This window comes from Macaca thibetana, chromosome 1, assembly GCF_024542745.1.
Source record: "Macaca thibetana thibetana isolate TM-01 chromosome 1, ASM2454274v1, whole genome shotgun sequence".
Classification (NCBI taxonomy): domain Eukaryota; kingdom Metazoa; phylum Chordata; class Mammalia; order Primates; family Cercopithecidae; genus Macaca; species Macaca thibetana.
The window spans coordinates 127,924,491-127,946,687 of record NC_065578.1 but is presented as its reverse complement, the minus strand read 5'-3'; the positions used below and the strand labels follow the sequence as shown (position 1 = coordinate 127,946,687).

General features: G+C 42.3%; 1 protein-coding gene and 1 non-coding gene across 10 annotated transcripts in view; both read left to right on the top strand.

The window, feature by feature from the left end:
• ASH1L (ASH1 like histone lysine methyltransferase) overlaps positions 1-22,197 on the top strand; it is a 366,415-nt gene that overhangs the window by 283,819 nt on the left and 60,399 nt on the right. For 8 of the 9 annotated variants that reach the window (XM_050752217.1, XM_050752157.1, XM_050752176.1 and 5 more), the window contains 2 exons: positions 2,649-2,828; positions 18,013-18,107. In XM_050752217.1, the coding sequence (XP_050608174.1) occupies positions 2,649-2,828; positions 18,013-18,107 (275 nt within the window). The remainder of the gene's footprint in view (positions 1-2,648; positions 2,829-18,012; positions 18,108-22,197) is intronic. The other variant, XM_050752185.1, reaches the window with a different exon arrangement.
• LOC126945686 (small nucleolar RNA U13) lies at positions 2,911-3,013 on the top strand. The gene has a single exon (XR_007722521.1). It is a non-coding gene; the product is annotated as a small nucleolar RNA U13 (small nucleolar RNA).

Below are 22,197 nucleotides of genomic sequence, written 5' to 3'. Positions count from 1 at the left end.
GTTACATTATTGTATATCTGGTTTTTGTTGTTTTCCAAGTGTTCAGTTGTTTTTAGTAGTAAGTTTTCTCCTTTCCTGAGATTCTAAGATTCTGTTAGTATTATATTCTCTACTAATTTATTCTTTCCTTTAATCTCTGTGTGTCAGTTTGTGTTGTTTCTATTGCTGTCTTCAAGTTCACTGATCTCCAGTACCTTATTTGCTGTTAAGTACTCTCCAGTTTTTCATTTCAGATTTGGTATTTATCAATTCTCAATATTCCTTTTGTTGTTGTTGTTAAGTCTTCCATTCCTCTCCTCTTTATCTTTGTATTTTCTTCTAAATTCCTGATTTATGCTTGTAGAGTAGTACCTCAAAGTTATTTTCTTTTCTGTCTTTGTGATTTCTATTTCTATTGCTGTTTCTACTGAATGATTTTTCTCCTGGTTCACATTTTCCTGCATTTTGACATATGTAGGAATTTGTTATTGGATGCAAGACATTGTGATGTCGCATTATTGTATGTCTGGTTTTTGTTGGTTTCCTTTACAAATATTCAATTTTATTTTGGTAGGCAGTTAAGTTACTTATGGATCAGTTTGGATTCTCATGAATATTGTTTTTAAACTTAGCTAAGGCTGGTCTTTTTTTTTTTTTTTTTTTTTTTTTGAGACGGAGTCTCGCTCTGTCACCCAGGCTGGAGTGCAGTGGCCGGATCTCAGCTCACTGCAAGCTCCACCTCCCGGGTTCACGCCATTCTCCGGCCTCAGCCTCCCGAGTAGCTGAGACTACAGGCGCCCGCCACCTCGCCCGGCTAGTTTTTTGCATTTTTTTTTTAGTAGAGAAGGGGTTTCACCGTGTTAGCCAGGATGGTCTCGATCTCCTGACCTCGTGATCCACCCGTCTCGGCCTCCCAAAGTGCTGGGATTACAGGCTTGAGCCACCGCGCCCGGCCAAGGCTGGTCTTTATGTCAGGATAATTAAGCCCTCTAACAGTGGATAACATTACTCTCTAAGCTTACTGTTTAATGTCCCCTATTGTTGAACAATGTCTTTCTACTTTGCCTAATGGAATCTGAGTATCTGCCATCATGTGTGAGTTGTGTGAATTGCTCAGGTTACAGTTTTCTGGTAGTTCTTTGTTCAGCCATATGGAATTTTACCCTTCACATGCACAATGTAGTGTTTAGCAGTATACTGAAAGAGACACCCATAGTTAGATTTCTAGAGTTATAATTCTCTGTAGCTTTTTCCATTCTGATACTCAGTTCCACAAATTCCAGCTATCTCAGTCCCTGTGTACTCTGATATATCCCTTTTCAAGGGATATATCAGTTTGGCCATTCTCTGCTTGGTTTCTACTTCTGTACCGCAGTCATTCTTAGAAAGGCAAGGCGTGGGCTGGGTGTGATAGCTCACGCCTGTAATTCCAACACTTTGGGAAGCTGAGGTGGGCAGATCACCTGAGATCAGGAGTTCAAGACCATCCTGGGCAGCATGGTGAAACCCCATCTCTACTAACAATACAAAAAGAACAATAAGCTGGGTGTGGTGGCACGTGCTTGTAATCCCAGCTACTCAGGAAGCTGAGGTAGGAGAATCACTTGAGCCCAGCGGCAGAGGTTGCAGTGAACCAAGATCACACCACTGCACTCCAGCCTGGGAAACAGAGCAAGACTCCATCTCACAAAAAGAAAGACAGAGAGAGAGAGAGAAAAAAGGGAAAGGGAAAAGGAAGGAAAAGAAAAGAAAGGCAAGGTGGGGCTGGGCGCAGTGGCTCATGCCTGTAATCCCAGCACTTTGGGTGGGCGGATTACCTGATGTTAGGAGTTTGAGACCAGCCTGTCCAACATGATGAAACCCTGTCTCTACTAAAAATACAAAAATCATCCAGATGTGGTGACAGGTGCCTGTAATCCCAGCTACTTAGGAGGTTGAGGCAGGAGAATCTCTGGAACCCAGGAGGCAGAAGTTGCAGTGAGACGAGATTGTGCCACTGCACTCAAACCTGGGCAACAGAGTGAGACTCCATCTCAAAAAACAAAAAGAAAAACAGAAAAGAAAGGCAAGGTGGTTGTGTAACTCACCGCATTTTTTTCAGATTTCTCAGGGATCACAGTGCTGCACTCACTGTTGTCCAGTATCTGATAATAATCGTCTTTTAATTTTTCTCATGCAAGGCACAGTGGCTCACACCTATAATCCCAGCACTTGGGAGGCCGAGGCGGGCGTATCACTTGAGGTCAGTAGTTAAAAGACCAGCCTGGCCAACATGGTGAAACCCTGTCTCTGCTAAAAATACAAAACTTAGCTAGGCGTGGTGGCGTGCCCCTGTAATCCCAGCTACTCGGGAGGCTGAGGCAGAAGAAATCACTTGAACTCAGGAGGCAATGAGCCAAGATTGTGCCCCTGCACCCTAGCCTGGGTGACAGAGCAAGACTGCGACTCAAAAACTAAAATAAAATAAAGTTTTCTCTAAGTATCTAGTAGATTACCATATTTCTATTACTTCTTGTCAGGTGAAGTCTCGTACCAGTTACTTAAACATGGCCAGATAAGGAAGTCCCTGTATCTCTTTTTTTAATTGCTGTGATTTTTTTTAAGCAGACAATTATTTGTAGGAAAACATTTTTTTCACTATAAAATTATCTTTAAACTTCTCTTTCTAGCTTTAATGAAGCACCAGTTGAGATTCCCAGTCCTCCTGAAACCCCAGCTAAACCTCCTGAACCTGAAAGTACCTTGCAGCCTGTGCTTTCTCTCATCCCAAGGGAAAAGAAGCCCCCACGTCCCCCAAAGAAGAAGTATCAGAAAGCAGGGCTGTATTCTGACGTTTACAAAACTACAGAGTAAGTAGTAGTACCTATTAGCTAACATCCCTTTTTCTTCCACGTTTGAAAAAAATACTTTGACTATCAAAAAACAATATAGATTCTTTTGTATTTAATAAGCATGATGATTGTGTTTTTGTGCTCGTGTGAGGTACGCCTCCCTCAAACTTTGTGTTAAGGTCAATACATTACCCTTTCTGATGTGGGGGGAAAATCCATACAAAAGTAATATACACAAATATCAGTGTTCACTGTACTGTCTTATGTTGTATGAGACTAATTGTCTTTCTGATCATTATCTTCTCTCTGCCTTACTAGATTGAGATTCTAATGACGCGTTTCTTTTTTTTTTTGAGATGGAGTCTCGCTCTGTCACCCAGGCTGGAGTGCAGTGGCGCGATCTCAGCTCACTGCCAACTCTGCCTCCAGGGTTCACACCATTCTCCTGCCTCAGCCTCCTGAGTAGCTGGGACTACAGGCCCTGCCACCACGCCCAGCTAATTTTTTGTATTTATAATACAGACGGGGTTTCACCATGTTAGCCAGGATGGTCTAGGTCTCCTGACCTCGTGATCCACCTGCCTCAGCCTCCCAAAGTGCTGGGATTACAGGCATGAGCCACAGCGCACAGCCCCAAGGATGCTTTTCTTATTAACTTAAGCAAAAAATGGCTCTAACTAAAATGATATTGGTGACTTCATTTTTTATATTGGTGACTTTATTTTTTATTGATTGGACGCTGTGTTCCATGAATTTTGTCAGGTGAATAAAATATTTGCCTTGCTTTTAAGAACTTCGTATTATCTTGGCAGATTACAACTTAATAAGCACTCTGAGAATTTTTAAAGCATCAAAGGGATAGCAAATTATCATCAATTAAGAAATATTTTCTGAGGCCGGGCGCGGTGGCTCAAGCCTGTAATCCCAGCACTTTGGGAGGCCGAGACGGGCGGATCACGAGGTCAGGAGATCGAGACCATCCTGGCAAACACCGTGAAACCCCGTCTCTACTAAAAAATACAAAAAACTAGCCGGGCGAGGTGGCGGGCGCCTGTAGTCCCAGCTACTCGGGAGGCTGAGGCAGGAGAATGGTGTAAACCTGGGAGGCGGAGCTTGCAGTGAGCTGAGATCCGGCCACTGCACTCCAGCCGGGGCTACAGAGCGAGACTCCGTCTCAAAAAAAAAAAAAAAGAAATATTTTCTGGTTGAGTTAGGATTTAGAGGTTTGGTAGTAGTTTACCAGATGGAGAAGGATATTCTAGTCAGAACAGTGTGTAAAAAGGCACATCCTAGGATACAGAGTTTTCATGTATCAAAACAACTTGGAAAGTTTAGGGTTCTGAAATGTAGTGGCCCTATGGTAAATAAGCATTATATGATAAGGGACATATAACCATGGACTTTGAGATGTTTGGTTAACTTTAAGATATTTTGTTTTGGATGGGAGCAGTGGCTCATGCCTGTAATTCCAGCACTTTGGGAGGCCGAGGTGGGTGGATCACCTGAGGTTGGGAGTTTGAGACCAGCCTGACCAACATGGAGAAACCCCATTTCTACTAAAAATACAAAATTAGCCAGGTGTGGTGGCACATGCCTGTAATCCCAGCTACTTGGGAGGCCGAGGCAGGAGAATCGCTTGAACCCGGGAGGCAGAGGTTGTGGTGAGCCGAGATCACACCATTGCACTCCAGCCTGGGCAACAAGAGCGAAACTCCATTTCAAAAAAAAAAAAAAAAAATTTATGCTATTTTGCTATAGGAAATCAAAAATGAGTTTGGGGGGATGGATGTGAAAGGCGTAGGTTTATTTAAGATAACTCCAGTAGCAGGGTGGAAAATAAATGGAATGAATGACTAGTGGCAAAATCTCTCTCAGTTTCTATCAAAAAGTCATGAATATCTGAATTTAGACAAAAAGACGAATAAGATTGAAAGAGGAAACCTTAGATTTTAGAGATACATCTCATTTGGTGGTGGTAAAGTAATTGACATGTAAACCATGCCACTTTATTTTGCATTTAAAAGATTTTTATTGATTTGTCACTGAGGTAGGTATCACAAAATTTTTATACTCTGTACGTGCTTCTTAGGTCATGAAAACATTTTACTAATGAAGCTTAAGTTTAGCTAATTATAATAATAAATCATCTCAAATAACCAAGACTTTAAAAAGATAGGCACTATTTTTTTAATTTAAGAGAAGTTGTGAAGTACCTTCACAATGTCTTCAGGGACCGAGGCTCCTTTTTTTTCCTTCTATCTCAGTACTAATTATGCATTCCTAAGATTGCTTCATGTTCCATGATAGCTACTAGAGTCCAGCCATGCTATGTTTGTTACAGACAGAAAAGGAGGAGAAAAAGCATGCTCCTTCTTTGTTTTTTGTTTTCTGGTTTGTTTGTTTGTTTTTTGAGATGGAGTTTCACTTTTGTTGCCCAGGCTGGAGTGCAATGGTGGGATCTCGGCTCACTGCAACCTCTGCCTTCCGGGTTCACGCGATTCTCCTGCCTCAACCTCCTGAGTAGCTGGGATTACAGGTGCCCGCCACCAAGCCCAGCTAATTTTTTGTATTTTTAGTAGAGACAGAGTTTCACCATGTTGGCCAGACTGGTCTTGAATTCCTGACCTTAGGTGATCCGCCCTCCTTGGCCTCCCAGAGTGCTGGGATTACAGGCGTGAGCCACCATGCCCAGCCCATGCTCCTTCTTTGTAAGAAAACTTCAAACTCACATTTATATAAATTTTTAGGCTACAATTTAAATTGCATAGCCACACTTTAGCCATAAGACAGGTTTTGGAAATAATGGTCATTACTCTAGGTGATAATAGCTGTTAAGGAAAAAAAAAAAAAAAATCAACATTCTGTCAGCAGAAATGAGAAAGTGGAAATACACTTTGGGACACATCTAATTCAGTCATAATTTTGGAACAGAGTCTGCTAAATAGAGCAGAAATATAATTATCAACTTTTCTGCTAAATAAAACTCAAGTTTTATTTCTTGCTTAGGGAAAACCTCTCAGACTGTGTTTTTCCTCTGCTGTCACATCACAATAACCATCAACAAAGAAGTCTGTAAGAGCAAACTGCTGGTTTTAAAAAAACATTTTTTTAAATAAAATTAAAAAAAGAAAACAAAACACAGAAGACTTCTGTAACCAAAGGTATGAGGGTTTTCCCATACGCCAAGCAATAGGCACCAGCTGGGTGTCCTTCAATTCAATTCTGCACTGTTTTCCTGAATATAGTGTCAGATCCTATAGGTTGGGTGCTCAGTTCCCAAGACTGCCACCCTCCCTTAGACCAGTCACAACTCTGGCTCTCCAGAACTTCTGACCAACCAGGTTCAAGTTGGGTTTGACTAATTTGCTGGAATGGCTCACAGAACTCAAGGAAGCATGTACTTCCATTTACTGGTTTGTTATAAAAGATATTGCAGAAGATATAGATGAAGACATACATTGGGGAAGGAGCATGGAGCTTTCATTCCCTCCTTAGGCACACCCCCTCCAGGAACCTCCACATATTCAGCTATCCAGAAACTCTCTGAACCTTTCTTTTTGAATTTTGTTTTTTGTGTTTTTGTTTGTTTGGTTTTTTGAGATGGAGTTTCGCTCTTGTTAACCAGGCTGGAGTGCAATGGTACGATCTTGGCTCACTGCAGCCTCTGCCTCCCAGGTTCAAGTGATTCTCCTGCCTCAGCCTCCGGAGTAACTGGGATTACAGGCACCTGTCAGCATGCCCAGCTAATTTTTTTTTTTTTTAAGACGGAGTCGTGCTCTGTCGCCCAGGCTGGAGTGCAGTGGCACCATCTCGGGTCACTGCAACCTCTGCCTCCCAGGTTCAAGCAATTCTCCTGCCTCAGCCTCCTGAATAGCAGGGACTATAGGCACACGCCGCCTTGCCTGGCTAATTTTTTGTATTTTAGTAGAGACAGGGTTTCACCGTGTGAAGGGGTGGCCTGCCCCTCCACACCTGTAGGTATATCTTGTCAGGTGGGGTGAGAGACTGAGAAGAGAAATAAAACACAGAGACAAAGTATGTAGTAACAACAGTGGGCCCAGGAGACTGGCACTCAGCATACCAAGGACCTGCACCGGCACTGGTCTGTGAGTGCCTTCAGTTTTTATTGATTATTATATTCATTATCTCAGCAAGAGGAATGTGGTAGGAGAGCAGGGTGATAATAGGGAGAAGGTCAGCAAGAAAACATGTGAGCAAAAGAATCTATGTCATAATTAAGTTCAAGGGGAGGTACTATGCCTGGATGTGCACGTAGGCCAGATTTATGTCTCTCTCTGCCCAAACATCTCAGTGGAGTAATGAATAACAAGGCAGCATTGCTGCCAACATGTCTTGCCTCCCGCCATAGGGCAGTTTTTCTCCTATTTCAGAATTGAACAAATGTGCAATCAGGTTTTATACCAAGACATTCAGTTCCCGGGGCAGGCAGGAGACAGTGGCCTTCCTCTATCTCAACTGCAAGAGGCTTTCCTCTTTTACCAATCCACCTCAGCACAGACGCTTTACGGGTGTCGGGCTGGGGGATGGTCAGGTCTTTCTCATCCCACGAGGCCATATTTCAGACTATCACATGGGGAGAAACCTTGGACAATACCCGGCTTTCCAAGGCAGAGGTCCCTGCGGCTTTTTGCGGTGCATTGTGCCCCTGGTTTATTGAGACTAGAGAATGGCGATGATTTTACCAAGCATAATGCTTGTAAACCTTTTGTTAACAAGGCACGGCCCTAGAGCCCTTAAACCTTGATTCCATACAACACATGTTTCTGTAAGCACAAGGTTGGAGCAAAGTGGCTGGGGCAAAGTTACAAATTAACAGCATCTCAGCAAAGCAATTTTTCAAGGTACAGGTCAAAATGGAATTTCTTATGTCTTCCCTTTCTACTAGACACAGTAACAGTCTGATCTTTCTTTCTTTTCTCTACAACCATATTAGCCAGTCTAGTCACGAACTCCTGAACTCAGGCAGTCCACCCACCTCGGCCTCCCAAAGTGCTAGGATTTCAGGTGTGAGCCACCACACCCTGCCTAATCGTTATATTTTTAGTAAAGATGGGATTTGGCCAGGCTGGTCTCAAACTCCTGACCTCAGGTGATCCAGCCTTCTCGGCCTCCCAAAGTGTTGGGATTACAGGCGTGAGCCACTGTGTCTGGCCTCTTTTTGATTTTTTATGGAGGCTTCATAGGCGTCGTTGACAGCCATGTAGAAATGTGATTGGACAAAATGTACAGGATGTAAACCCAGCATGTCCTGTCTAGACTTCTTGATCTCTCTGTGTCACATTCCTTTGTCTAGGGTATGGGGCAGGACCCTCTCTGGAATGAGGGTTTTCTTAGCCCACAATCAGATTAGAGTCCTGCCTTAGGTAGGTGAAAGGAAGACAGGAGAAGGTCAGAGAGAGATTCTATCTCCTGAGGCCCGCTCCCGAGACTTAAAGTGTCCCAACATTATAACAGGGACTTTGGGAGTTAAGAGCCAGGAACCATGGATGAAAACCAATATATATATATATTTATATTTATATATGTCATAACACCACACTTCTGTTCTTTACTTTTGTGCTTTTTCTTGATTAAAGATTTAAAAATGGAAGATGATGATCTTTTGATGTAATTTGATTTCTTATATCAGTGATTTATAAGTGTCTCTGGTCATACAAAATATTTGATCTGAAAATGGACTGAAATATCACTTTATTTATGTTAGAACTAGCTCTTCCTCTCACAGAAATAAGTAGGAAGAAAACGGTTTATTCTTTAAGCATTTTTAAGAACATTGGTCAGTTTAGTATATGTATGCATTCTTGAAAGATGTCAAGCCAGGATATTATTGTGGGCTGGCTACTTTGTCGTTAGTAGTTTTAGTAATAAACTTATGTTTAGAGCAGTTTCAGTTTCACAGCAAAATTGAGTGGAAAGTACAGAGTTTTCATATACACCCTGTTCTTCATACACACAACCTGCCCACTATTGCACCACGCCGTTGTGATACATGTGTTATGATCCATGTACCTACATTGACATACCATTATTACCCAAAGTCTGTAGTTACTTTAGGGTTCACTCTTGGTGGTATACATTCTATGGGTTTTGACAAATGTATACTGACGTGTATCTACTATTGTAATATCATACAATAGAATAAAAATGAAGTGGGCCAGATGCAATTGCTCATGCCTGTAATCCCAGCACTTTGGGAGGCTGGAGCTGGAGGATTGCTTGAGCCCAGGAGTTCAAGACCAACCTGGGCAACATAGTGAGACCTTGTCTCTACTAAAAATTTAAGAATTCAAGCCAGGCGCAGTGGCTCACGCCTATAATCCTAACACTTTGGGAGGCCAAGGCAGGTGGACTGCTTGAGGTCAGGAGTTCAAGACCAGTCAGACCAACATAACGAAACCCTGTCTCTGCTAAAAATACAAAAATTAGCTGGGCATGGTGGCAGGTGCCTGTAATCCCAGCTACTTGGGAGGCTGAGGCAGAAGAATCCTTTGAACCCCGGAGGCAGAGGTTGCAGTAAGCCGAGATTGCGCCGTTGCAGTCCAGCCTGGGTGACAGAGCAAATCTCTGCCTCATAAATAAATAAATAAATAAAATAAAAATACACCAGGAGTGGTGGTGCACACCTGTAGTCCCAGCTACTTGTGAGACTGAAATGAGCAGATCACTTGAGCCCAGGGGTCCGAGGCTGCAGTGAATTGTGTTCGTGCCACTGCATTCCAGCCTAAGTGACATAGCGTTTTTTTGAAACCCTGTCTCAAAAAAAGAAAGAGAAAATAATATAAAATTTTTTTGTTGTTGTTTTATGATGGAGTTCAAGCAATTCTCCTGTCTCAGCATCCCAAGTAGCTGAGATTACAGGTGCCCACCACCATGCTTGGCTAATTTTTGTATTTTTAGTAGAGACAGGGTTTCACCATATTGACCAGGCTGGTCTCAAACTCCTGACCTCAAGTGATCCGCCCGCCCCAGCTTCCCAAAGTGCTGGGATTACAGGTCTGAGCCACCATGCCTGGCCAAGATCGACCAGTTTTTAAGAGCTCAGGCTTGGCCAGGCGTGGTGGGTCATGCCTGTAATCCCAGCACTATGGGAGGCCAAGGTGGGCAGATCATGAGTTGAGGAGATCGAGACCATGCTGGCTAACATGATGAAACTCCGTCTCTACTAAAAATACAAAAAATAAGCCGGGTGTGATGGCAGGCGACTATAGTCCCAGCTACTCGGGAGGCTGAGGCAGGAGAATGGCATGAACCCGGTAGGTGGAGCTTGCAGTGAGCCGAGATAGCGCCACTGCATTCCAGCCTGGGCGACAGAGACTCCGTCTTAAAAAAAAAAAAAAAAAAACCTCAGGCTTTTGTTGTCTTTTAGAATGCCCTTCATTTTAGATTTCTTTGATCCTATCTTCGTGATTAGATTTAGGTTTAAAAAGTCTTGGCAGAGGTCTGGGAGAGATGGCTTATGCCTGTAATCTCAACATTTTGGGAGGCTGAGGCTGGAGGACACTTGAGGCCTGGGGTTCAAGAGCAGCCTGGGCAACATAGTGAGTTCCAGTCTCTACAAAAATAAAAATAAATAAAACTAAAATTTAAAAATCATAGCAGGAATATTATATATGTGATACTTTATACTTCTTTTTGCATCCCACTTATTGTCCCAGAGTTGATGGTGCCGTGTTTGATTATTTAGTTAAGGTGGTATCCACCAAATCTTTTCATTGTAAAGATACATTTTTTTCCATTGTAATTGGTACATAAACCATGGGTTGATATTTAAGGCTATGGCTTGTTCTCTATCAGTTTTTTTAATCTAACATTTAATCATCCATTAATTTTTTTTTCTAAGTTAGTAATTACATTGATGGTTGAAAAATGACAATTTTTGCCGGGTGTAGTTGCTCACCCTTGTAATCCCAGAACTTTGAGAGGCAGATCGACTGAGGTCAGGAGTTCAAGACCACCCTGGCCGACGTGGTGAAACCCCGTCTCTACCAAAAATGTAAAAATTAGCCAGGCCTGGTGGCATGCACCTGTAGTCCCAGCTATTTGGGAGGCTGAGGCAGGAGAATCACTTGAACCCAGGAAGCAGAGGTTGTAGTGAGCTGAGATTGCGCCACTAAACTCCAGCCTGGGCAACAGAGCAAGACACCGTCCCAAAAAAAAAAAAAGAAGAAAGAGAAAAAACAGAAAATTTTATAATTCCATTATTTCTTGATTTTTTAGCTGACATTTTCTAGTGAAGATGAGCTTCTCTTTTTTTTTCTGCATAAACTCTCTTGTTTTGTTTTGTTTTGTTTGAATACCGTATAGACACATGAATTTTTTGTTTGTTTGAATGGTTTTGTTTGTTTGTTTGTTTTTCTCCAGAGACAGGGTCTCCCTATGTTGCCCAGGCTTGACTCCAACTCCTTCTGCCTCAGCCTCCCAAAGTGCTAGGAGGCATAAGCTATCATGCTTGGCATAAAATTGAATATATTATAATCTATTAGCATTTTATAGGAAACTACTCAAAATTCTCTGGTTTTACCACAGGTGCCCCTTTAAACTGGCCCCTGTTTCCTTTATACGTGTCTTCAGATTACTCATCTTTGAGCACTTCCCTGCTTTCTGCTGTTTGCGTAGTGAGGATCTAGTTTTTTGTTTTGGTTTACTTTTCTGCTGTTGTTTATCAGACTTTACTTGTTCTTTCTTTGGCCTGCATCTGGAATCAACTATTTCCCTCAAGGAGCTTTGGTTCCTTTTAGTGAGGAGTATTATTTAGAAGTCAAAATCTGAATTTTTCATGTGCTTTTTGCTGCTAGGGTATTTGTTATTGCTATGATGCCATGCTTCTAGCCCCTTTCAGTATCATGGAATGAAAAAAATGTACATGCACACGTGTATTAATTTTATATTGCTGTTGAAGAAATTATCACAAATTTAGCAGCTTAAATATCATCCATTTATTATCTCACAGATTCCCTAGAATTGTAGTTTAGTTCTGGCTTAGTCAGGTCCTCTGTTCTGTGTTTCGTAAGACTAGAATCAAGGTACCATCTGAGGCTGGTGCTGTTTTCCAGACTCACATGGATGTAGGTAAAACTCATTTCTTTGCAGTTGTGTAATTCATGGTTGGTGGCTTGTTTCTTCAAGTCTTCAACAGAGAGAGTCTGCTTCTTTGAGACTCTGAATTTTCGTATTTTGAATAGAGACATGGTTTCACCATGTTGGCCGGGCTGGTTTTGAACTCCTGACCTCAAGTCATCCGCCCGCCTCAGCCTCCCAAAGTGCTAGGATTACAGGCATGAGCCACCACACCCGGCCACTGGTAATCTTTTTTTTTTTTTTTTTTTGAGACGGAGTCTCGCTCTGTCGCCCAAGCTGGAGTGCAGTGGCCGGATCTCAGCTCACTGCAGCTCCGCCTTCCGGGTTCCCACCATTCTCCTGCCTCAGCCTCCCGAGTAGCTGGGACTACAGGCGCCTGCCACCTCGCCCGGCTAGTTTTTTTTTGTATTTTTTAGTAGAGACGGGGTTTCACCGTGTTAGCCAGGATGGTCTCGATCTCCTGACCTCGTGATAATCTTTTTTAACAACTTTTTTTTTTTTTGAGACAGTCTCACTCTGTCACCCAGGCTGGCGTGCAGTGGCACGATCTCAGCTCACTGCAACTTCCTCCTCCCCGGTTCAAACGATTCTCATGCCTCAGCCTCATGGGCAGCTAGGATTAGAGGCATACACCACTACGCCCTGCTAAGTTTTGTATTTTTAGTAAAGACGGGGTTTCACCTTCTTGGCCAAGGCTGGTCTCGAACTCCTTGCCTCAAGTGATCTGCCTGACTCAGCCTCCCAAAGTGCTGGGATTACAGGCGTGAGCCAACACACCCAACAAACGCTGGTATGATCTTAATTTATCTTTTGTATGGGTCTGGACTGTCTCTCCATGTAAATAGTTGGTTATGCTGAAATATGTAAATTTATGTTTATCTAAGTAAAATTAGCAAAATAAATCTGTTCCAGAAAGTAGACTGTACATTGGTTGATAGATTGTTTTGAGAGAAATGTTAACATCTTTAGAAAGGTATGAAAATAGTATTTTCAAAAAAGTTTAACTGCCAGTGGAATGTAGAATAGAATTGTCATTTGTGGCTATAGAATTTATCAAATCCTAGCTTCATCAGTTACTAGTTATATGAATTTGGGCAAGTTATTGATTTGGGCAACAACCCTTGATCCTCAGTGTCCTCAGCTTTAAAATGGCAATGATAAATAGTGCCTGGTACTCAGTTATCAGTGGTAAAATGCTTTCCATACATGAAGTAAGCATTCAAAATACTATTTAATGCCTTACTCCACAGTCACTATATTGTGACCTTAGACGAATTACTCCTGTAAGACTCTTCCTCTTTAGAAGTAGTATGTCCTCTTTTTTTTGTTTTTTGTTTTTTTTTTGAGACAGAGTCTCACTCTATCGCCCAGGCTGGATTGCAGTGGTGCGATCTCAGCTCACTACAACCTCTGCCTCCCAGATTCAAGTGATTCTCCTGCCTCAGCCTCCCAAATAATTGGGACTAGAGGTGCATGCCACCACGCCCGGCTAATTTTTTGTATTTTTAGTAGAAACGGAGTTTCACCATGTTAACCAGGATGGTCTCGATCTCCTGACCTCGTGATTTGCCTGCCTCAGCCTCCCAAAGTGTTGGGATTACAGGTGTGAGCCACCATGCCCAGCATATGTCCTCATTGGGGTCATTATTCCCTGCCCAGATTCCTTTGAAACCTTGTTACTTCCTGCAGAATCATTGCATAATATTTAAGTCCCACCCTCATCTTGTATAACCTATTTTTCTAGTTATTTGTCCAGTCATAGTCCTCAAATACTTGTTCCTTTAGCCACATCTGATCATTTTCTTTACTTCCTCCATCGTATACTTTCCTCCTGGGGTTTATCCTAGATGTCTGCTCTGTGTAGTATGAACTACCTTCCCTACTTCACTTTTCCTTGTCAAAATCCCATTTATCTTTTCAAATAAATTTTCTTAATTCTTTCCTAATTACAATTACTTTTCTTTCTCCTTTTGTAGAACTTAGTATCTTCTCCTAGTAAGTAGTGTCATGAGTTTTATCACATTTTTTTTGGGTCGGGGGGTTGGGGTGGGACAACCTCACTTTATCACCCAGGCTAGAGTGCAGTGGTGCAATCTCGGCTCACTGCAACGTCTGTCTCCTGTGTTCAAGCAATTCTCATGCCTCAGCCTCCCAAGTAGCTGGAATTACAGGTGCCTCCACGCCTGGCTAATTTTTGTATTTTTAGTAGAGATACGGTTTAGCCATGTTGGCCAGTCTGGTCTCTAACTCCCGACCTCAGGTAATCTGCCTGCCTCAGCTTCCCAAAGTGCTGGGATTACATACGTGAGCCACTGCTTCCAGCCTCAAAGTTTTATCACATTCTGATAGGTAATCTAGGTATCTGCATACGTACTTGTTTTTCCACCAAATTGTAAGCTTCTTATGGCTAGGGCCACCCTTCGTTCAACTTGGATGCCTTGTAGGACCCAGCAGCATTTTCTACGTATAGTTACTAAAATATCTATGACTTAAAATCTCCTTAAAGAGATTTAAATGCATCTGCCCTCTCATGTGGTAACAAATATGAGGAAATTGTTTTGGTTCATCAATTTCATATTTACCCAAGATAGACATTTCAAAATGGATTAAGTGCCAAATTTTGTCCTGAAAAGTTTATAGGCTAGGCACAGTGGCTCACACCTGTAATCCTAGCACTTTGGGAGGCTGAGGCAGGCAAGTCGCTTGAGCCCAGGAGTTGAAGACCAGCCTGGGCAACTTGGTGAAACACTGTGTCTACAAAAAAAAAAAAAATCCTATCCCTTCGTGGTAGCATGCACCTGTAGTTCCAGCTACTCAGAGGGCAAGGAGGCTGAGGCAAGAGGTTCACTTGAGTCTGGGAGGTTGAGGCTGCAGCTGCAGTGAGCTGAGATCTTGCCACTGCACTCTACCCTGGGAGACCGAATGAGACCCTGTCTCAAAAAAGCAAAGAAAGAAAAATTCCTATCACCTAGCGATGTCATAGCTTTCCTAGCATTTTGGCTTTTTTGTACATTTTTTTGTACAATGTACAGTAATTTCCTAGGCTTTCACATTCATTCACCACACACTCACTGACTCACCCAGAGCAACTTCCAGTCCTGCAAGGTCCATTCATGGTAAGTACTCTGTACTATAAAGTGTACCCTTTTTTATCGTTTACCACCATATTTTTACTCTGTCTTTCCTATGTTTAGAAATGTTTAGATACACAAATACTTACCATTGTGTTACAACTGCCTGCAGTATTCAGTACAGTTACATGCTAAACAGGTTTGTAGCCTAGGACCTATAAGCTGTACCATCTAGGTTTGTGTAAGTGTATTCTATGATGTTCACACAGCATTTGTCAGAATGTATCACTATCAAATGACAAATGACTTTATATTTCTATCCAGAACAGTTTCTATGAGCAACGTTTATTACATCTATTAAGTTATGTTTGTATTCTCCTTTGCTGTTTATAAAGTGCTTTTACATATATCTACATTTGTGTCAGTTACGCTGTGTTTAAGTGCATCTATGTTATAGTCCTAGATTTATATTAATAGACTCAGATCATAGCAGTCTTTATAAATATATTGTTTTTACTGGAACTTTGTTTTAAATCCAAGACAGTTTTTCTTTCCCTGTCAGTATGATTTTGATCCTATTTTTCCTCTAGTTATTTGGTACTAAATAATTTTATACTTGTTTAAATATTAATCTTAATAAATTTATGAGAGTAAATTAAAAATCATTTACTATTTTCCTAAAGCACATCATGTTTATTACCTGTTTTTATGAATTATCAAGATAAACTGGCCAGGTGCCGTGGCTCACGCCTGTAATCCCAATACTTTGGGAGCTGAGGCAGGCGGATCACCTGAGGTCAGGAGTTCGAGACCAGCCTGGCCAACGTGATAAAATCCTGTCTCTACTAAAAATACAAAAACTAGCCAGGCATGGTGTAATCCCAGTAGTTGGCATCTGTAATCCCAGCTACTCAGGAGGCTGAGGCACAAGAATTATTTGAACCTGGGAGGCAGAGTTGCAGTGAACCAAGATCATGCCATTGCACTCCAACCTGGGCAACAGAGTGAGACTCTGTCTCAAGAAATAAATAAATAAATAAAGATTGTCTTCATAATGTCTTTTATGATGGCAGTCTTTCTTTTTTTTTTTTTTTTTTTTTCCTGAGATGGAGTTTCGCTCTTGTTGCCTAGGCTATAGTACAATGGCGCAATCTCGGCTCACTGCAACCTCAGCCTCCGGGATTCAAGCAATTCTCCAGCCTCAGCCTCTTGAGTGGCTGGGATTACGAGTGTGCGCCACCACACCCAGGTAATTTTTGTATTTTTAGTAGAGATGGGATTTCTCCATGTTGGCAAGGCTGGTCTTGAACTCTTGACCTCAGGTAATCCACCCGCCTTGGCCTCCCAAACTGCTGGGATTACAGGCATGAGCCACTGTGTCTGGCTGGCAATCTTTCTTACGTTGATTCAGGATATAATCCATGATCATGCATTGCCTTTTGTTACCATGCTTGCTTTTTTTTTTTTTTTCCCCGACAGGGTCTGGCCCTGTCACTCAGGCTGGAGTGCAGTGTGCTATCTGGGCTTACTGTAGCCTCTGCCCCACCCCGGGGTCCAGTGATCCTTTCACTTCAGCCTCCCAAGTAGCTGGGACCAAAGGCATGCACTACCACACCCAGCTTTTTTTTTTTTTTTTTTTTTTTTTGAGACAGTGTCTAGCTCTGTCACCTAGGCTGGAATACAGTGGCACAATCTCACTGCAACCTCCGCCTCCCGGGTTCAAGCAATTCTCCTGCCTTAGTCTCCCAAGTAGCTGGGATTACAGGCTCCTGCCACCACGCCCAGCTCGTTTTTGTATTTTTAGTAGAGACGGGGTTTTACTGTGTTGGCCAGGCCGGTCTCAAACTCCTGACTTCATAATCCACCCGCCTCGGCCTCCCATAGTGCTGGGATTACAAGCGTGAGCCACCAAGCCCGGCAAAAGTCAGTGTGTTATAATTTTATTAGAGGAAAGAAATATATCAGCTTTGCCTTATTCACTGGAACTTCAGGCTGGGCCCAGTGGCTCACGCCTGTAATCCCAGCACTTTGGGAGGCTGAGGCGGATGGATCACCTGAGGTCAGGAATTCAAGACCAGCCTGACCAACAGGGTGAAACCGCATCTCTACTAAAAATACAAAAATTAGCCAGGCGTGGTGACACATGCCTGTAATCCCTGCTACTTGGGAAGCTAAGGCAGGAGAACTGCTTAAACCTGAGAGACGGAGGTTGCAGTGAGCTGAGATCATGTCATTGCACTCCAGCCTGGGTGACAAGAGCGAAACTCCATCTGGGAAAAAAAAAAAAAGAATTAAGTGGAGCTTTAAGCTAAAATATAGTCATGATTAAATGAGGCTCTTCTAAGGCCCTTTTTTCTCATTTTTGTTTTTTGTTTTCCTTCTTTTTTTCCCCTTTATATATTTATGAAATCTCTTGAGATCTCATTTTAAACTTTAGGAAACAAACCAATAATGTGAGTAGAAGACACAAGCCTAGAGAGACATGGTGGAATAAAAGCAAGAGAATAATATAGTGAGTAGATGTTGAGCAAGAAACTGAGGTTTTGAAGCTTAAATCTCCTTCCCAACTACTAAAATCAAGGCAAGTCGCTCAGTCTTATACAGCATCTTTCCGCTTACCTACTTCACAGTATTGATATAAAGTAACCAGATATAAGGCAGTCATTGTAATCAGATCTAAAATTTGTGTTCCTTCTCCAAAACTGTTGGAGAAAATAAAAGAGCCTCTTTCTTTTCTTTCTTTTTTTAAAAAATAGAGACAGGGTCTCACTTGTTACCCAGGCCAGTCTCAAATTCCTGGGCTCAGGCAGTCCTCCCACCTCAGCTTCCCAAAGTGTTGGGATTGCAGACGTGAACCCCCATGCCCAGCCAAGAGCCTCTTTCTTAAAGACAATTTCAGAAGTAAAGATTTTTAAAAAAAATTTTTCAATGTACTTGGTACCCTCTCCTCGTAGAATGATCTGTTATCTGTATTTGACTACAGGAAGAAATTTCTTTGCCTCTAACTGTTTCCCATTCTTTTGTTATCACAGCCCAAAGAGTCGATTGATCCAATTAAAGAAAGAGAAGCTGGAGTATACTCCAGGAGAGCATGAATATGGATTATTCCCAGCGCCCATTCATGTTGGTAAGTACTAAGTCCACGCAATATATTGCTGAGAAGAAACAGTATTTCCTGGGTTTGAGGGAAATGTCTTTTTAATCTTGTTATTATTTCTGTTTCTCCAGTGGGATCAAGCTCTTCTTTACCATTTTACTTAAACTTACTCTGAAGAATTTTTTTTTTTTTTTTTTTTTTTTTTTGAGACAGAGTCTCGCTCTGTCGCCTAGGCTGGAGTGCAGTGGCCGGATCTCAGCTCACTGCAAGCTCCGCCTCCTGGGTTTACGCCATTTTCCTGCCTCAGCCTCCCGAATAGCTGGGACTACAGGCGCCCACCACCTTGCCCGGCTAGTTTTTTGTATTTTTTAGTAGAGATGGGGTTTCACCGTGTTAGCCAGGATGGTCTCAATCTCCTGACCTCGTGATCCGCCCGTCTTGGCCTCCCAAAGTGCTGGGATTACAGGCTTGAGCCACCACACCCGGCCCTACTCTGAAGAATTTTGTACACTGTTTGATAGTCAGGGGTTCACAGTGGCATAAATCTTGTTCACTGGAGCCTTAATAAATAACACTGGGCCGGGCATGGTGGCTCATGTCTATAATCCTAGCACTTTGGGAAGCCAAGGCAGGTGGATTGCTTGAGCCCAGGAGTTGATGGCCTGGGCAACTTGGTGACACTCTGTCTCTACAAAAAATAAGAAAGTTAGCTGGGTGTGGTGGCACAGGTCTGTAGTCCCAGCCACTCTTGAGGCTGAGGTGAGAGGATCACCCAAGCCTAGGAGGTTAAGGCTATGGTGAGTCGTGATCCTGCCACTGTACTCTAGCCTGAGTTGACAGAGAGAAATCCTATCTCTAAAAAAAATTAAATAAATAACACTATGTCTGTACCTTTTGTTTCCCTAGGTATGTCATCTAGGAAAAACCAAGTAGTTAGCCGTTCAGTGTCAAATACTTTCCACGTTCAAAAACAGATGATTTATACACACATATGATCAGAGAAAGAGGCCCCACTGTTTTTACTATTTATCTGCTTGAAAATGGAGTGATATTTATTCTACTGTTCATTCTTGGCAAAAATGTCAAGGCTTTGTTTAGCATTTGGATTGTAGTACCTTCTAGGACCCTATTATTGAGCTTATCAGATAAGTAAAAGGTACCAAGAAGTCATTCTAAGTTCCTCCCATTTTTTTTCTGTCCCTTATCCAGTTCATCTCCAAGTTCTGTTGTGTTTCTATCCCTGAAATACATCCGACTTCTCTCCAAATCCCGTTGCTATCTCTCAAGTCTGTGACAGTAGTATCTTTTCTTCAGGCTGCTGCAATGGCCGTCTAACAGATCTATTTCCAGTCGTGTTTCCATGTGGCCCAGCCTCTACTCAGTAAAAACAGAAATTATTTTTTAACCTAACCCAGATCATACTTAAAACCTTTGCATGGCTTACCATCAGATTAAAAAGCAAATTTTTTGACTTGAATGATCTGGTTCCTGATTACCCCATCTCTCTCCATTTATTCATTCCCATCTCAATCTTATTCACTATATTGTATCATACTGGCCTTCTTTCAGTTTCTAGAACATAGCAAGCTTTTTCCCACCGGAGGGTCATTATGCTTGTTATTCCCATTGCCTGAGAAGCTCTTTTTCTTTTTTCTTTTTTTTTTTTTTTTTTTTTTTTTGAGACGGAGTCTTGCTCTGTAGCCTGGGCTAGAGTGCAGTGGCCGGATCTCAGCTCACTGCAAGCTCCGCCTCCCGGGTTTGCGCCATTCTCCTGCCTCAGCCTCCTGAGTAGCTGGGACTACAGGCGCCCGCCACCTCACCCGGCTAGTTTTTTGTATTTTTAGTAGAGACGGGGTTTCACCGTGTTAGCCAGGATGGTCTCGATCTCCTGACCTCGTGATCCGCCCGTCTCGGCCTCCCAAAGTGCTGGGATTACAGGCTTGAGCCACCGCGCCCGGCCGAGAAGCTCTTTTTCAGAGTCTTCCCATGGTTGGTTTCTGCTACTCTTTTAAGGATGATCTTAATGTCGGTATCAGCTTCAATACCATTTTCTTTAAAATAATTTTCCTGATTGTCTCACCAAAAGAGGCTTCACCTCTCTTTGTTGTAGGTAACATCACTCTCTATATCTGTAATTACAATATTTATTTATTTATCTGTCTCCTCCATTAGATTATAAGCTCCAGTAGTACAGGATCATTGTCCTTCTTACTCTCCCTGGATTTCCCAGTACCTGGTACATAATAGAAATTTATCAAATATTTGCCATACAAATGAAAGAAAAGGAGAAGGCTGGGCGTGGTGGCTCACACCTGTAATCCCAACATTTTGGGAGGCCTAGGCAGGCAGATCACAAGGTCAGAGATCGAGACCATCCTGGTTAACACAGTGAAACCCCGTCTCTACTAAAAAGCACAAAAAATTAGCTGGCCATGGTGGCGGGTGCCTGTAGTCCCAGCTACTCGGGAGACTGAGGCAGGAGGATGGCGTGAACCCGGGAGGCGGAGCTTGCAGTGAGCGGAGATCGCGCCACTGCACTCCAGCCCGGACAACAGAGTGACACTCTGTCTCAAAAAAAAAAGAAAAGAAGAAATTAGGATAAAATATTGAATGTAGGTGACAGGTTTTCTTCACATATTCGGTTTGTTTAAACAAAATTGCTTTAAAGGGGTTCATTAAACACATAGTATGAAACCAGGAGCACCTTAATTGTATACTTGATGTTGATTCTATGTCTTGTAGTGTTTTTTTCAACTATGATTCTCTTGACCCTCTTGACTGTGGAGCTCTTGTTTATATTCTGATTAGCTAATTCCCTTTTCTCCCTGAGAGAGTTCAGTACCAGCAGAGTTTTTTAATCAGCAGACATAAACAAGTTCTTCAGTAAAGATTAGTTTGCTTGAATTATTCTGTGTTGGGTGGCTGTAGACAGATTTAACTACAACATGAAGTTACAAGGTTTAATTCTCAGCTACATAAACTTTATGTGTGCTTACTTAATGAAGGTAAGAGTAAGTTCCTTATTCTCTAGAATTAGTGCCAAAGCTCTTTTGAAAGAGTCTTTTGTATTTACTAATGAGATCATAGCAGTGGAAGCAGGCTCTCAGCAAATTTAAAATCTGCTTATGATAAATAGGCTTTGAAAATAAGAACTAGGCTGGGCGCAGTGGCTCACACTTGTAATCCCAGCACTTTGGGAGGCTAGGTGGGTGGATCACTTGAATCCAGGAGTTCAAGATCACACCATTGCACTCCAGCATGGGTGACAAGAGTGAGACTCCATCTCGAAAAGAAAAAAAAAAAAAAAGACTAGGAATTCTACTTTTGTTACTGAAAGAGTAGATTATATCAGGCTCACCCTCCCGGGAATAACAATTATCCACCTGTAATCCCAGCACTTTGGGAGGCCAAGGCTGGTGGATCACCTGAGGTCAGGAATTCAAGACCAACCTGGCCAACATGGTAAAACCCCATCTTCACTAAAAATACAAAAATTAGCTGGACGTAATGGTGCGTGCCTGTAGTACTGGCTCCTCAAGAGGCTGAGGCACGAGAATCACTTGAACCTGGGAGGCAGAGGTTGCAGACAGCCGAGATCATGCCACTCCACTCCAGCCTGGGCAACAGAGCAAGACTCTCAAAAAAATAAATAAATAAGAAAAAATTCATCAACTGGACAAATTTAAAACATAGTAATCCTAAGTCACTGGAGAGCAATCAAAAGCAGACACAAACTGAAGAAAAATCAATAATTAGAAGAGGAGAAGCACACTGGTTGCATTTCCCACTTGTATAGCTCTTTGTCTGTGGCCAGGTCCCAGTTAGCAGTACAAGTAAGCACTTAGAAACCTTGAATCTTACTGATTATTTAAGGGCCATGTTTCAGGACAGCTACGGCAGCAGGAAAGTGAAGGATAAAATGCTAATAGGGGAAACTGCAAATTTTGCATATAAACTCAAGCCACATATCTAGGTAACTGACCCCTAAACTATGTATATATAGCCAGAATTCAGTAAAGTCGTTAAGACTAAAGATACTAAGTAGGGATTTCAGCTACTGCCTACCCCATGAAAGACAGTGTTACAGATTTTGGTTCACCCACAGTAACTGCTTGCTCTA